This window comes from Temnothorax nylanderi, unplaced genomic scaffold, assembly GCF_030848795.1.
Source record: "Temnothorax nylanderi isolate EJ_2023f unplaced genomic scaffold, tnyl_v1.0 TNYL_tig0089_pilon, whole genome shotgun sequence".
NCBI lineage: Eukaryota > Metazoa > Arthropoda > Insecta > Hymenoptera > Formicidae > Temnothorax > Temnothorax nylanderi.
This window is the reverse complement of record NW_027249151.1, coordinates 664,017-680,298: the sequence shown is the minus strand read 5'-3', so window position 1 is coordinate 680,298 and position 16,282 is coordinate 664,017. Positions and strand designations below refer to the sequence as shown.

The 16,282-nt window shown below is 40.6% G+C and overlaps 1 protein-coding gene across 2 annotated transcripts in view; it reads right to left on the bottom strand.

Annotated features, from left to right (window-relative positions):
- LOC139774896 (thrombospondin type-1 domain-containing protein 4) overlaps nt 1–16,282 on the bottom strand; it is a 79,297-nt gene that overhangs the window by 53,031 nt on the left and 9,984 nt on the right. The window contains exons 4-5 of one of the 2 annotated variants that reach the window (XM_071710429.1): nt 12,733–12,772; nt 3,094–3,232 (exon numbers count right to left, since the gene is read on the bottom strand). In XM_071710429.1, the coding sequence (XP_071566530.1) occupies nt 3,094–3,232; nt 12,733–12,772 (179 nt within the window). Of the gene's footprint in view, nt 1–3,093; nt 3,233–5,059; nt 5,458–12,732; nt 12,773–16,282 lie in introns of those variants that run through there. The other variant, XM_071710430.1, reaches the window with a different exon arrangement.

Genomic DNA, 16,282 nt, shown 5'->3' with positions numbered 1-16,282 from the left:
TTTTATTCGTCGCAGCACGGTAAAAGCGCATTCGCAAGGTAGCCGGACGCGTTTAACCCCCCGCGGTGAATAATCTCGAGAAATGGATCCATGTTAAATACTTCGTTTTTACTTTAGTCGAGTGCCCTCGATGCTCAACTGATAATAACCAATTCGCGCAATTCTGTATAAATCTGTGATTTGTGACGAAAAATTGTGAATATCAAAAATATAAATCGCTGTTCGAGATTTCCGACAAAATATGTCAATATATCATGTCGAGCTCCAGAGAGTTTCATTCATCAGAATTCAATTCGACATTGTCGCAATAAAAAGCGAGATATCGTACATTTTTATACTTTCATATAATTAACTCTATGCAGCAGTGTTGTAAAATGTTATATACTTGTTCCGCCAGAAAAAGTGCGGGCGCTTTTATTTCGGCGTAGCAAAACACTCTCGCACGAGACAGAAGATAACCGCAATACGGCACAGATAATTTTTCGCATTTCTACGCTCTCTGTGTCCGCTTCCATTGTTAAAGCGGGAATTTAATAACCCCGCTGCGGAAATTTTTATGCGCCGCAGTTACTCCGCTATTAAAACAGGAGTAATTAGCACTTGTTCCGCGCGCGTACCGCGGAGAAATTCGAGATAAGGGAACAGAGAAATTTGCAGAGATTCGCGTCCTTCCGTTTTCTGACGCATGAAGATATTTTCCACGCCGAGAAATAGCCAGCTTTAATAATCCTAAAATACTTGTTTACAAAAAATTAAAACCGGATAAAATTATGTAACTTGACGAAAAAGAGAGAAAAGGATCGCAAAGAGAAATGTGCGCGCGTTCAAATAAAGACTCGCGTACATTACATTTTTAAATTTCATAATATTTTCGTGCAATCGTGATGCCACTCTAAACTGTATAAAACTTGACATAAAATCATTACGTGTATAGTGATACAAAACAAACAGAACAAATTATTTTACAGTTCCTTCTTTTTCAACTGGCCCGATCCAGAAAGGTAAAAACTTTATTGTAAATCGTTATTTTCACATCTTACAGCTCTTTTGTTTTTTATTAACGGACAATGAGGAAAAATTTGGGTATGAGAAACGGATTTCACGCGAGAGAACGTTTCGTGAAGAGAATTTCAAGAGACGGGACACGCGCGATCAGGAGAAACGGAATCGCACGTTTCTTTTCGAGGGACGCGGAAACGCAGCGGTGCACTTGCTTGATCGAAAGCCGGTAATTATACAACGGCATCGGCATGCGCGCGGTATAAAGGCAGATGTGGATAACAAGGGACCCTCCGCCCGGAGCATCGAAAGTAACGAGAACAAGGATTGATGTCCCGTTCTGCGGACGTGCGCGCGCGACGCGCACACATCGAGAGAATTATTACGCGAGGTGTCCGCATTAAAATAAACCACCCGGCGTATGTACCCGTGCGATGGAGCGCAACACGGGGAAAAGAGAGACGTCCCCCGTCGTTAAGACGACGAGTTATCGAAGGGTCTTATTTCGCGCGAGAATAGTCTTCCCGCAGTTCCCGCTCGTCCGGTCTTGTCGCTCCGTCCCGTTTAAAATTAATCCGCGGCCGCAAAATGCATCGCGGCTCAAATTGCACGCTATCATTATCCGCGTATCGCGCGGATCGATCTTGGGCGACGCTAGTTGCACGACTTAATAAGAACCTGTCAATCCGAGGTAAAACTGTTTACTCATATAATGTAAGAACAAACGGGCAGCTCTTCTCTTCGTGCCCGAGCGAGTTTTCGAAATAAATTTCGAAAACATTTTAACGTGTCTTTTTTCAATACCTTATTTCTATAACTTCTGATTTGTTTAGTTTTTAATTTTTTTTATTTTTAATTCAAAGTTTATTATTCTTATAAACCCTTTAAATAAAATACTTTTAAGTTCTCCGGAAACTTCGTACTACTCGTTAGATTATATTTATATATTATTTCATTTTGATAGAAATTCATACTCTTAAAGATTAAGAGATAGTAGCTACTGTAAACGTTTCACGTCTAATCGCTACCCTCAACGGCGCTTATAAATTCATCAATGCCACCTGTGTGTTCTAACGACCGAGTATCTGCCGTTTTGCATACCGGCGCCTAATTATATCGTAACTCACTCGCGTGCAGCGAGTTACTCCCGATGTATCTTCCGCGAGCGCGCTTCATATTTTGCACGCAGAAAGCGCGCTTTCAAGCGGTATCTCAGGCCTGTGCGTGTTATTCAAATGTGGAGCGCGATGCCACACAGGATGTCCGACTCGAATATATTCTTAACGCGAATATCTTGAATAATTTATAATATCTGGCCTTTTCTCCTCGAAAAGTTTTAAACGTCATTGAATCCGTCGAGCTTGGCTTTAAAAATGTTCGACGTACATTGATCGTCGATTGTTCTTGAAACGTTTAAACTTTAAGACATTCGAAGATGACAAATAAATTTTCGAATTTTGAGATTTTCTCTTCCGAAAGATTAATATTTTCGAATATTTCCGTATTTTTAATCGCGCCCGCGATATTCTTCACATTTTTGCTGATACTTTGCTCGACCTTTGTACTTTCTAGTTCTAACATGACCGAGTTAGAGAACGATAAGTCTCGACACGCTGAATTCACACTAATTAAAGCTCAACACATGAGTCATACCCGCTCTAAATTGTAACATTCAGGTACAACTTTTTGTATCATGTATCCACTACTTCATGTTTGTGTTAAAAATTTAATGCACGTGAGAAATAGGATATTATTTCTTCGCGCGTATATTGTATTATGCCTACATCTGTACCTTAGGGGTAAAGAATATCTTATCTTCAGTTTTTGTCAGAATTGGAGTTAATACTTTTTCCAATATACCAGGAATTTAAATTGCGTAATGAGTCTTATAACCATTATTACTAGTTCCTAAGATACAATGTTTAGAAAAATTCGTATTGGAAATTTTCATAGAAATAATCAACTTTAAATCTTGTTTCCTCTAAATTTTTAACAATGGAGATACGATTCTTTACTTCTAAGGTACAGATATACAGATATGAAAATTCACGCAGGTGATAAATAAATTCGAAGAAGAATGATAGCGCAATTTACCTCAAATCCAGTCTGATCGCGGCGGATCGGCGGCGACCTCGTCGACGCGGAAATCCGGGGAAGATGCACGGCGGCGGCGAGTCATCTTCCGATTTTCGTGAACGGTCCATGGAAGACTTGCTCCGAGGCTCAGGCCATCCTATGCGCGGTACATGAAGTCATTAACAGGGCAAGTGGTATAAAGAGCGTAAGACAGATGCCACGCAACAAATCACGATGCCCGGTAAAGGCGTGGGGCGAGACGCGCGAGAGGGACGAGACGAGAGCCGACTGATCGCCTTAACTTTCAGAAGGTTATAAGCGCTTCCCGTTTCTTTTTTTCTCGTTCAAACGTCGCGTCGCGACCAAGCTTTAACGCGCCATCCGTCGTCGCGCTGGCGCTTATTAGATTCGCTCTGAATTCCCCTTAAAGCTTCACGCCACGCCTGGAAACACGTGTAACGACTTGGAGAGTCGACGATTCATTATTTCGACATCGACGCGTGTCGCAAATATACGTGCATGTATGTCGATGTATAAAAAAAAAATTGGGCCGAGCACATTCAATACGTTCTCTTCTAGACTCTTAATAATGTAGCCATGTGAAACATTATAATTAAAGCGTGAGATAAATTGATTTTAAATAGACGGCCTTATTTCTGTTCGCAATTTAACACGATTACTTTACATCGGAAACTTGTTAGCAAAGTCATCGAGATAATTAAAATTAATGATTTCTGCAGCAAGTAAAATGCGATAATTATTTATGATCATGTTGTGTTAGAAAGACAGATAACGCTGATTGATCCGGAAATTGCGTCACTGTCAAGATTGCAACAGACAGATGAATGTTATCTGCATTTAGAGGATAATTCTAGTAATTTTCTACATATATTCGCGATAATATTGATAACCACGATCAAATTTCCGCAAAGTCCGGAGTAATTACCGCAATATCATTTTATATACAATATAATACGTAATTTTGAAATAAAAATTTGCCGCTAAGTTTTTAAAGAAATCCATAACAGTTAAATGTAGAACGGATATTACGATGGATATCATTTGACGAGACAATTATTTTCGCGAATGCTTTCGCGATGTTCTCGGTTCTATTTTAGCTAGCGACTTTGTTTTGAACCGGACATCAGAAAAACTGCGATTACATGCGTGAGAGAGCACTCGCGGAAGAATCGGTCGGATAGGAGTTGTAGAGTGGTACAATTTACGGCGTGTTGATATATTAAGTCGCTATCTGACGGATATAATGAGGTGCCTATGCCGCGGTTTTCTAGTTGCAAGACAACGTGCGAGGATCCGTTGTGTGAACAGCTGCGAGGAATATGCGAGCGCGCGACGAGAAGCACGGCCAAATGATAAATTACAGGAAAAATCGACGGTATAAATTCGTCCCAGCTCTCCTCGGTTACGTCTCGCGCGACGTCGCCTTTCCGCCGTCGCGTTTGACGTCTTCGACTCTTTGTCCATCCGACAGCCCTTGAATGCGTAAACGCATTCAAAGATACAAACGCACGATTAACATTATGTTGGTCGAGAAATAAAATAATATACGTCGTATGTAGAATATTTGAAAAAAGAACTAGGTACAAATTGAAATTGAATCTAAATTGACGACTAATTGAAGACTAATATAACATTCGTATGTATTTTCGATATCGTGTAATTATTCGAAAAATCACTTTTTATGTAAACAAGTTTTCTAATATCTCTGCAAATATTTTTTATAAATAAATAATATTTCTCACGCCTTTCATAAATATCATTATTGATCACTATTGCTACAAATTTAGAACGAAGCGCGGTGTACTTGTACGTTTTCTTAAAACTTTTCTCTATAACTGCAAAATTTAACAGTTCTCGTAGATCGATGAGAGGCTTGATTTAGTTCAAAATGCAAGCGAATAAACAAAAATCAGGCAAAATATAATAATACTCCACAATTTCGGAGTACCGCTGGGTCACGTACCGTCGTGCCTGCTCGCCTAATCCCACTCGGCAGGAGCGGCAGCAGGTGGATCCTCCGTCTCGACCCACGTGGCACACATGTCCCGTGTTAAAACCCTCGCGCACCCCCGCGCGCAAAAGGGGTTGCACACCGCCGGTCTCGATCCGAAAGTGCACGCAACCACAACAATTGCTCTCCCTCTCGAGGAAGACGCGACGGGAGAGAAACCGCACCACTTTGCCGAACGTGGTGATATCGGAAGGTGGGTCGCGACACACGAAGAAGACGCGAAGATGCGTACGTCCGAGAAAAACGTACCGCGGCTTCCGGCCTCCGCGTGAACTCGGCAAGGAAGGACGGCCGGGCGTGTGTGGCGCGCACGAACGCCGCCGCAACAGAAGTGATAGTGGCGAAAGTGGGAGACTCTCCGGGAAATATATAGGTCCGCAGGGTGGTGTGGTGGTGGTGGAGGACCATACGAGCGAGAAAAGGGGGGGAGGAGGTCCGCGCACGCATCCCTCTACGCGCGTCGCGCTGCGCCGCGCCGCGCCGCGTATCCCGCGGGACGTACGGTAATAATTCGGAGTTTAACCCGCGACTGTGTTCGCGTTGCCGATCAATCGCCTGGCTTGCAGATAAAGAGGCAAAATATGTAACAAACATCCCGATTATCTCTACAAATGTACGATTATTTACGCTCTCAATCTCTATCGAAAAATATCTTAATATCACATCTTAACTATGTGGCCTTCATATATCACTTGAATACTATTTTTTGGTCAGTATTGCCAGCGGTTTTATGAGTATTTTTCTAACGTTTTTCCGTTTTCACGTTGAAAGCAAAATGGGAGGATTTCGTTTCGTTATCTTATCCGAAACAGATTTTAATTAAATATATCCGTAAATTAATTAATAATTTTTTTATGTACTTTAGATCATTAGTGATTTTAAATATTCGTTTTAGTTAAAAATTAACTGTATAAAATTGCAGAAAAGCAAGATGAATTCATAACCGCGTGTCATATTTTAATTACCTTAAAAGCATTTCTTTTGGAAGCATTGCTTTATATTTTGTAAATTCATATCTTTAGAGATAGAATTGTATCACAATTTCTTTCTCTCTCTCTCTCTCTCTTCTTTCTTTCTCTTTCCTCTCGTATCTTTTTCTCAGAGAATACCAGAAGGGCAATTCAAAACGAAAACAACCGAAACGGTGCAAACGATTTCTACACAAAAGCAGAGGCGCGCGTTGACTACGTTATCAGCCATTATCACACCTATTTTCTCGTTGAATCTCATCTAGATAATCGGAAGCATTGTTTAAAATGACGTTATCTGCGCGCTAAATACACCGACGGAAATCCCGACGTGCCCCTTTTCCTTTCTCGCGCGCCCTTCGCTCCAGGTTCAACGAACTGTAATTGTGGTACGGAGACGCGGCCGTAAAATTCTACCTACGAGATTAGACTTGTGGCTTTTCCTTTATCATCCCGGTGGAAGCGTTGCAGCGCGTTGCCAGCGACGTTTCCGTTTTATCTCTCCCCGTTTTTCCGTACACCCTTTTTCGCTCCCCTTTCCTCCTTCGAGTCGCTCGTCGCGAATCGTCCGCGAGTTTTTTTTTACTAGCGCGACGGATCACGCGTAAAATGCCGAGACGAATCGCAACGGAGCCGGGAGAACTGGAAGTGTCTTATAACGTGCGAGCTGTGCGATATACGATATGATGCAGAACCAATTACGTTGAGCGATTAAGCCTGGTAATTAACCCACTGGCAATCAACGTCCACTGTGATGGGCATAGCTTTTTTCTACTTGCAATACTTAAGTGCACAATTTTGGAATCTTTCAACAATTCGTAAAAAATTAATTTCCTGCCTATAATTAATAAACATCTGAGGAAACGTATCGCAAGTAACATAGAAATGGCGTAAGAAAATTTGAAATATACCGAAAAAAGCACGAACAAATTTGAAATACGCAGATTTATAGATTATAATATTCAAGATAGAGTAAAGAGAGAGAGAAGCTTTTAGCTTGGTCAAAAATAAAAGAATACGAGTATAAAAAATTTAGAAAATATGGAAAATATTAGTTATATATATACATATATATATGATTCTACAATTATCGTACATGACTGAATTCAGTACGGTTGCACTCTTCAACTTAAGAGCAATACCACTAAATAAATACGCGATCCATGATAATAATTCGAGGAACGCTTCAAGCATTTATTTATTTTCCGTCAAACATAACGATCCAGTCGGTGATGCCAGCCTGAAGCGCATCGAGCTTTTTTATTTACCGCATAACGGACTGCAGTTACTGCATTTTACAGCTTGAAGCTTCCAGAATCGCAGATCGTAAAACAATGCGCCTTACGCAACGCGGAATATTTAACGTCCGAATGAACATAGAGAAGACAAAATCAGTTACGCAGTCCCAAATTTAAATACTTTTTGTCGTGAGGAATTTATGTTATAATTTTTGTATTGAAAGTCAAATCATGCATGTATACGCAGATCTAGCATATATAGACATATAATCGTAATCGTAAATCATGATTTTCCACTTTCTGGTTTTACCGGTTACCGTCGAATTCGCGCCATTACACGGACGCGTCTTGTCGAACGATCGACCGTCTTGCTCGGACCTGCTAACAAAGAACCAGTCATGGCGATTACCTGTCGAATACCATTGTAAAGTGCGACATCCATAACCGTCCTTCGTGGTGGTCGGGGTCCCCGATAAAAGTTCAGTCACGCCGTGATTTATTAATTATAAAGCATTGTGATCCGCGAAGCCGCATAGTTGCGGTTTCACGGTGATAAAGCAACACGCGGCGCTAAGGATTTCCATCTCGAAAATAGACTGCCGGCTGATCGCCGATAAACGCCCCCGCGATTTATTTAACAGCGGCTTTCAATTGATGCGCTAACAATAGGGATTATGATATCAAATTCCCAAAGTTTTAACAAATTTTAACAAATTGCAAAATAATAAATCACTATAAATTATCGTTGCGTAAACATAAACTAATTGTAAAAATAATTAGATAAAGAATAGTCAAGAGAAAAATTTGAATTATTATAAGACTACAGATCATATAGTGTTAAGTGAAATATAAACTGAGATAGCACAAAGCTGATGTTTGGAATTAAGGTGACATTAAAAAAGCTCCGGCTGCAAGGGGTCTTAGGTGACAAAACAAGCAAGAGGCGTTCCACAATGTCTCGTTGCTTCGTGGGACCAGATTGCAGCTCGTGTGTTAGTCCAATGGCACTTTAACTGGTTATATCATAGTCTTTCGGGCCGTTTCTCATCCCAGCCTCCGTCAACATTTACATACTAAACGCGTGTACGAACGATAACTCGTGATACAACGCGTGATAACTCCAAGGAAACAGGCAGTAGATCGTTACATGACATCGATCTCTGACATAATTTGACACATTACTCTTTAATATATCGATCGATATACAATCTATACGATGCAACAATTTGTTCTACAACCTACAATTAGTAAAATTCTTTCACATTTAAATACAGAAGTCACGAAAGCTTTCTAATCTCATATAATTTCTATTTCGATTTGATTCGACAAATAATGTGTGTAACTCTGCTTCAACGATTTATAAATTTATTCTTTATAAAAACGAAAACGATTTCTCTCTTCTCGAGAGAGAGAGACTTTGAATTGTCCCCCGTATAAGACGGTGTTTATTGCAGTGTAGAGTAATTTATTGACATCTGTTTGCAAGAAGGCTCTTTACGTCGAGCAATCGGTGAAGATCGACTCTCAATTTTCGTATCGGCGACCGGTGTCGAGCCTTTCGCCGCGCGAAAAATTGGAATAGTAATGTCATAGAGAGAGAACCGTGCAAACGTAGTGAAACTTAAAGGAAAAACTGACTCCTCGCGATTCCGATTAACCTCCTTAGGAGAAATCCACGAGAGTTTGCTACGCCAGTGATATTTCAAGCGGATTTGTTATTATAATTTTTCGAAAGTGACAGACGCCTCTTGTGCACCGCCGTGGCAAGCGACTCGACAAAATACCGAATGAGATTCAAATCCAATCGCTAATTAATCGCTAATTGTTTACCGTGTTTTAACGCAGTATGGGTATATAATTTACACACACGAATCAGTCTACAATCAAATCACGATCGACTGAGAGGATTAATTTAATTGCTCGGAACAATTGTACGTTTTATTAACTTGGCCAATTAAAATAGAAATTGGATAATATTAAACGAGTTTCGTTACTGTTGCTGTAGAGTGTAGCTTATGAATTATTGCATTGTTAATTGATATCGACAGGTAGAATTATACGCATTTAATTCTTATCTCAATTAAAATATTTTGAGTTTACGTGTTTTCCGCTGTCAATTCTTTGTATCATTTACTTCGCGTGTCGTTTACTTACAACTTCGTCCCGAAACACCGTGTAATTAATCGATCGACTGTCGATACGTAATCTTATTACTTAGCAGCGCGAGTCTCGGGAAAATTCGTGTGGAATAAAAAAAACGTGATTTCGCATACGAAGAAAAATAAATGCGCTCGTTCCCCGGATCGCGCCCAATTCTTTTTATTTTTTTTTTACAATGCGCGAGCCTGCTCAACGCTTCGTCGAATTACACGTCGTGACCTGTAATTTGGACACTATTTCACATGCCGTAAGCATGCAATCACGAAAAGGTGTTCCCTTTTGTAAGTGGTTCCACCTAGATGAAGAATTTATCGGCTAACAGCCCTTCCTCGAGATTATAATACACGTGATCCGATCGGAGATCGCAACGTCATAATGTACAGATCCGGCGTATGAACACGTTTAATTCTATCGTCTTTTTTTACTTGACGGTGTGCTATAAAATTTTCCTGATTCCATGTTAGTAAACGCTTCGTTACGCTGATTGCGCGAACATCGTTGCAATCATTATCATCTATTACGATCAATTTTCGATAATCCTCCGAAAGATCACGATATATAAATATAATTGTAAAAATATAGGAAATATGCGGTCTTAAAAATAAAACTATTTACATTAAGGATCAATTTAAAGATTTTAAATGGTCGTTTTAATATCGTTTTAATATTATTACGTCGAATACTTTGTACAACTAGTGCGTCAAAAGAACATCTGCTCGTTTTTCCGATACGAACATGTAACCGGTATAAAAAATCCATATGTATTCTATTTGTGCTTTTAAGAAAAACCTTCGGATATACCTTTCGATAATATAAAAATATATTACAAAGTCTTTAAATCGCTACGCTATAAGTTGTAATTTCATATCTTTCTCACCGTCATAAAAAAGATAAAATATTTCTATAAATATAAAGCTAATCTCCTCAATTGTCATTCCACTTAAGGATATACATCGCGTATATTCTCTTTTACCCTTGGATTTATATATTTGATGTCCTTACATAGATGTATATGTCGTTGAGTAAATTCTCGGGAGAAGGATGAGGCGGTCCAGGAAATGTGAGATCTCGAATGCGGGAGACCGGAAGAAACGCAATAACATCCAAGAGATTTGATTTATTCGAGAGGAAACGAATCTCTGGAGTGCCCCGTATGTGCTCAAGAAACAAATATCCGGCCACTCGAATGGCAAATCAATCGGGACAAAGGCTGGACATATGCATTTGATTATATTTTGCCCGTTGACGCGACCTTCATTCTTCAGACCACCGATTACATAATCGCCATTGATACGTCGTGAATCACATAAAGAATGTTGAAGATAATTTGCGATTAACTATTATTCATAGAATATTTTTGCTTCGACTGCAAGATGATAAAACTGTTTTAGATATTACAGGCGCATATATATATTTTAGGAATCTAAATAGATTCCTAATATAAATTAAAAATAAAATAATTCTGCATCCATAGAAATTACAATAATTAAACTACAATTTAAAATTAAATAATGTCAAACAAATTTTAAATTAAAATATAATATTTTTGAATTACGTAAATATTCGCTGTTTGTTTTAATTTATAAAATTGACGTTATTTTATTTGTTCATCATGTAGTACTTTTTTTTTAAACTTAAGCGTATTTTTATTTTTTTCATGACAGGGATGTACCATTACGTTCATCTCGCAGCTTATTTCCGTAAATCTGTCCGATAAGCAAGTTCGAAAAAAAGGACATCGAAAATCTTCATTAGCCGATGATTTCCTGTGCAGGCGATTATTTGGAAAGCATCGATTAACGTACTGGTCGTCCAGATTGGTTCACGGAAACAGGAAGTCTCCCCCGAAAAAAGAGCAAGACGGAATTAGACCTCACACGCCGAAGGTAAAACGCGTTCGTGAAATTTCTTGGATCTCGCCGACGAAAACGCGTATCGCTCGCACTTCGTCGTAAAAAGGAGACGATCAAATTGTGCTGAAAAATGATCCACAAGCGCACGCAACTTATGGTACAAACTTGAAACTTTATAATAATTTCGAAAATGGAGAGAATTCACGAATAAGTATTTGAAAAATAAAATAAATAAATTTAAATGAACATGTCACGTTTTATAAAATAAAAAAAACTTTAGAAAATTTTAATAGGTATTTTATATCATTTTCACGAATATAAAGAGACGTGCTTATTCCCTTTTCATGCACAAGCAGACTCAATTAAATGCAAACACTGACTTTTATACTAGTATCTCGCTAAATACTTCCTCGTATTGTCAAATCGAATTCGCCTCGCCGATCAACGGGAGCAAAAAAAGGCGCGCGAAAGAGGCAACCGGAAATTCGACGTGGCGATCGTCGCTTGTTAATTGTATCGCGGATCTACGAGGCGTGCCGGACCGGAACGATAAATCGATATTGAAACTTCCACATTAGCCGGATGTACACGCGTATGAGAGCCTGAGCCTGGACTCGCGCACGCGGTCCGCGGAATGCACGCGCGGCCGCGGAGGCGCGGATTAAGGGCCCGTTTAGACGAGGCACTTTGTGTAGCGCTTCTCTGTAGCGCCAAAAAGCGTTTAATAACGCTCGACGAACACTTGCGGTTTATCGCCGCACGATATGATACCAGATATATAGTGATACCAGAATGGGACCATAGCTTCTCGTTCTCGGCAACATGAGTGAAGGGGATGGAACGGGGATATAGGCTTACTGGACATACCGAACCGTGATTTTATAGTTATCAATCAGGATACCGAAGAAGCCGCGGTCCCATTCAAGGATCACTATCACTGCGTGTAACCTTATGTAATAAAATCAGCAGAAGATTATAAATTATAAAAATAGTTTCCAGGAGAAACTCTCTAGAGAGAAAGTCTCTATTTCCAAGCAATATTCATTTTAAGGCAATAGATTATATATTATAATATATTAATTAACTTGTAATATATTTTTATATTCTTAATCTTTAATTTTTTAATTTTTTCTGTAATAACTGTAAGTTATTACAGAATAAATAATATATTTAATAAAAATATTTCATGAGATTAATACAGAATTTCATACAGAATACTCTTTACGTTATATACATTAATTATCATTTTAAATAAAAATTTCGATATAACGTCTAATAATTATTAGAAAGACTGTTCGTGATTCTTTTATATAATATCTCATTTCTCATACATACATTATATTTATATTTGTAACATAATTTTTACAAATCTATTGCCTCGACATTGAAATACAAAAATCACTCACCGGCCGATGTGCAACAGCGGAGTTGTAGTCCTGCGTTGATCTGAAACATATAAATATTTTTACATTAAAGCAAGATCCATTATAATCAATACTTTAAGATAATCAATACTTTAAGTAAATAATTATATCGCGTCCGTCAAATTTTTAAAACCTTATTTTAATTAATAAATATCTGATTTTAAAATGTTAATGCAAGAAACGATCGCGGCCGCCGTAAGCGGCTGCATATTTCCGCATTAACTCGTTCGCATAATTAATCCGCGAAAAATTGTGCAAGTAATATTACGATCGTGCGAATAAGAGAGAAACGCAACGTTCGCGACGTAATACCTCTTTTCGGCAAAGGCCGGAGATCGAACTCCGGCCGAAAATTACGCCGGAGTTAAACCTCAAAAGTAGCGGAATCTGCCACAGGACGGCAAAATAATAAATGAATAAGAACTACTCACTCCGCACGGTTGCTCCGCTGTCGCCCGATGCCTCCGAGGCCTCCTCCTCCCTCCTCTCCTCGGTCCTCCTTCGTTGTCACCTCATCTCCGTCGGCGCACTCACTCGCGACATTCATGAAAATCGACGATATCGTCGCTTATTATCGCGCGCTATTTTCGACACTTTGCACGGCACTCCCGGATTAATCTCGCAACGCGGCGCATACTTAATTACACGGCGACGGAAGAATTACAGCGGAGAAGCTACGAGAAAAGCTATACGATCCGTTCGAGGCCCGTCGGCCCGTGACGGTCCCGCAGGTAGACGCGACGAGCGAGTCTAACATGGCGGAGAGAATTTCGTAAATCGCACGGCCAACTTAATTCCATTCGCCAGGAGCAACCGTCGCGAGGACGCTACACTTGCCGCTTGTCAGACGATTTTGGTTAACTGTAATTAAATCATCGATTTATGAACACTACCTGTCGTTCGAACGTGTCTATCACCCACGATCGTCAAATATATCGAAACACGATTAAGTACGAGGCTAAACGTACGACATTAACAGAGACTGTGATCGCTTAATTAAACACGGCGCGGCGTCACTCGATTTAGGGTCCGCTCGCATGTTTTATCCGTGTTCCGAAAACGATCGTAACTCCATTCTGAAGCCGCGCGACCCGACGCGGACGCGAGTCAGTTGACGGTTGAGAAAAGCGAGACCGATCACCCGACGGAATGTAATCGAATGCGACATACCTCGATATCCGTATCAATTCCGCGAAGCATATATATTAAATGAACATTGGATATATCACAGTTTTTCGTAATCTGAAAATCTGAACAGCCGGACCCGGCGATTCGTGTATCACTACGATCCGAGAGCAACGATGTTAGAACGGGCCGAGTCTGCCTCCCGAATAATGTTACATCGGACGCACTTGCCTACGCTTCGACGATCGCACGTTATAATTTCGGCACACCCGGCACTCACCACGCGAGATTCACATTCGACGAGCAAAGGAAAACGAGCGAAAAGCGCGAAAATAATCTCGAGCTCGGCTCCAAACGGCACAACGCGACGCAGTAACGCCAATAGGATCGCGGCGTACTTTGTGCCGTGATAATTCAGTCCCGAATAATATCAGACGCACTTGCCTATACGCTTCGACGACCGCACGTTATAGCCCGGTATTCATTCGGCACACCCGGCACTCACACGCGAGATTCACATTCGACGAGAAAAGGAAAACGAGCGAAAAGCGCGAAATAACCTCGAGCTCGGCACAGCGCGACGCAGTAATTAAAATGGAGTCGCGGTTTCTCGGCGACATGAGCGGAGGGGATGGAGAGGGGGAAGGTGACTAGCACGGTGCGCGAGTGCGCGACGCGCGTTCGGTGTGCGTATCAGCCTACCCCCAGTACCCCCACTGCTCGAGTTGCCGAAAAGCCGTTAGCTGCGCCGCGCGCCGCTCCCGGCCCCGTTCTGACGTTCGTTGTTCTCGTCTCATCGCGGAATAAGGCCAATAAGTATTTCGTGTATCGTACGAGAAATTTTTTAAGCATGTTAATTGGCTGCAGGATAGAGTTCTCGAGTTTCTAGAAATCCTCTATCTTATGGCCAATCGGTACGCCCGCGCCCGACGGAGCTCGTCATACGACAAATGAAATATATCAGCCTACTAATGCACGAATCGCCGCATCCGACTGTTCAGATTACGAAAGAATGTGATACAATATATCGAATATTTATTTAATACATATGCTTCGCGGAATTTATACGGATGCCGCATGAGAGATATATCGCATTCGATTGCATTCTTTCGGAATCGCTTTTCTCAACGGTCAACTTGACTCGCGTCTCGCGGCTTCAGAATGAAGTTTTCGGAACACGGATAAAGGATACGAGCGAACTCTAAATCGAGTGACGCCGCGATGTGTTTAATTAGCGATCACTATTAGTAGTCTATTAACATCGTACGTTTAATTTCGTATTTAATCGTGTTTCGATAACTGACGATCGTGGGTGATAGAACACAGTAGTGTTCATAAATCGGTGATTTAATTGCAGTTATCCAAAATCGCCTGACAAGCAGCAAATGTAGCGTCCTGGAATGGAATTGGCCGTGCAATTTACGAAATTAGCGTCTATCTGCGGGCCGTCACGGGCCGACGGGCGTCGATAGCGGATCGTATAGTTTCGTTCATAGCTTTTCCGACGTAATTCTTCCGTCGCCGTGTAATTAAATACGCGCCGCGTCGCGAGATTAAGACCGGGGGTGCTATGCAAAGTGTCGAAAGTGTCGCGCGGTCATAAGCGACGATATCGTCGATTTTCGCTCGTGAACGTCGTGAGTGAATGCGCCGACGGAGATGCGAGATGCGACAACGGACAAACGGAGGAGGATCGGGGAGAGGAGGAGAGGGCTTAGGAGGCATCAGGCGACGACGGAGCAACCGTGGGGTAAGTTATTATTATTCGTTTATTATTTTATTGTCTTGTGGCGGATTCCGCCACTCGAACTCCTTTCGATATTTAACTCCGGGGCGGCGCAATTTCAGCCGGAATTCGATCTGCGGGTTCATTAAAAGAAATGACTGTGCGGATCAGTCATCCCTGCGGGATCTTCCGGTCGATAAATTAATTTGTCATACTGGCATTTAAAAGATCACGTTTTAAATTAGGATGTGCTTTTGTAGTTTCGTCATTCTAAATATGAAACATCGTTTAATTCTTATATATGTAAATATCGCAATATGACAACTAAAAACTTTGCATTTTAAAATCGCGAACGAACAGTAATTAACTACGGATTGATATAATTATATGTAAAAGCGGAACTTGTCCGAAATTGCAAATTTTTGACGATTGTTTTAGTTCTTTTATATGTGCAAGATATTGATATGTGAGAATAATTAAACGGTCGTCAATCGGAATTTGCAGCATCCTGAAGACCGGATTCTGTTTCAATAACGCAGAATGATTATGCTCGTGCATTGGCAGTGTCATAATTAGCTGTATGTTTAGTTAGAATCTTAAATGAGAAAGGTTTAACTGTGTCTGTTTTATGTAAAATGTAAATGATCAGCTGAACGGACCGCTCGCATCTGCGAATTATCA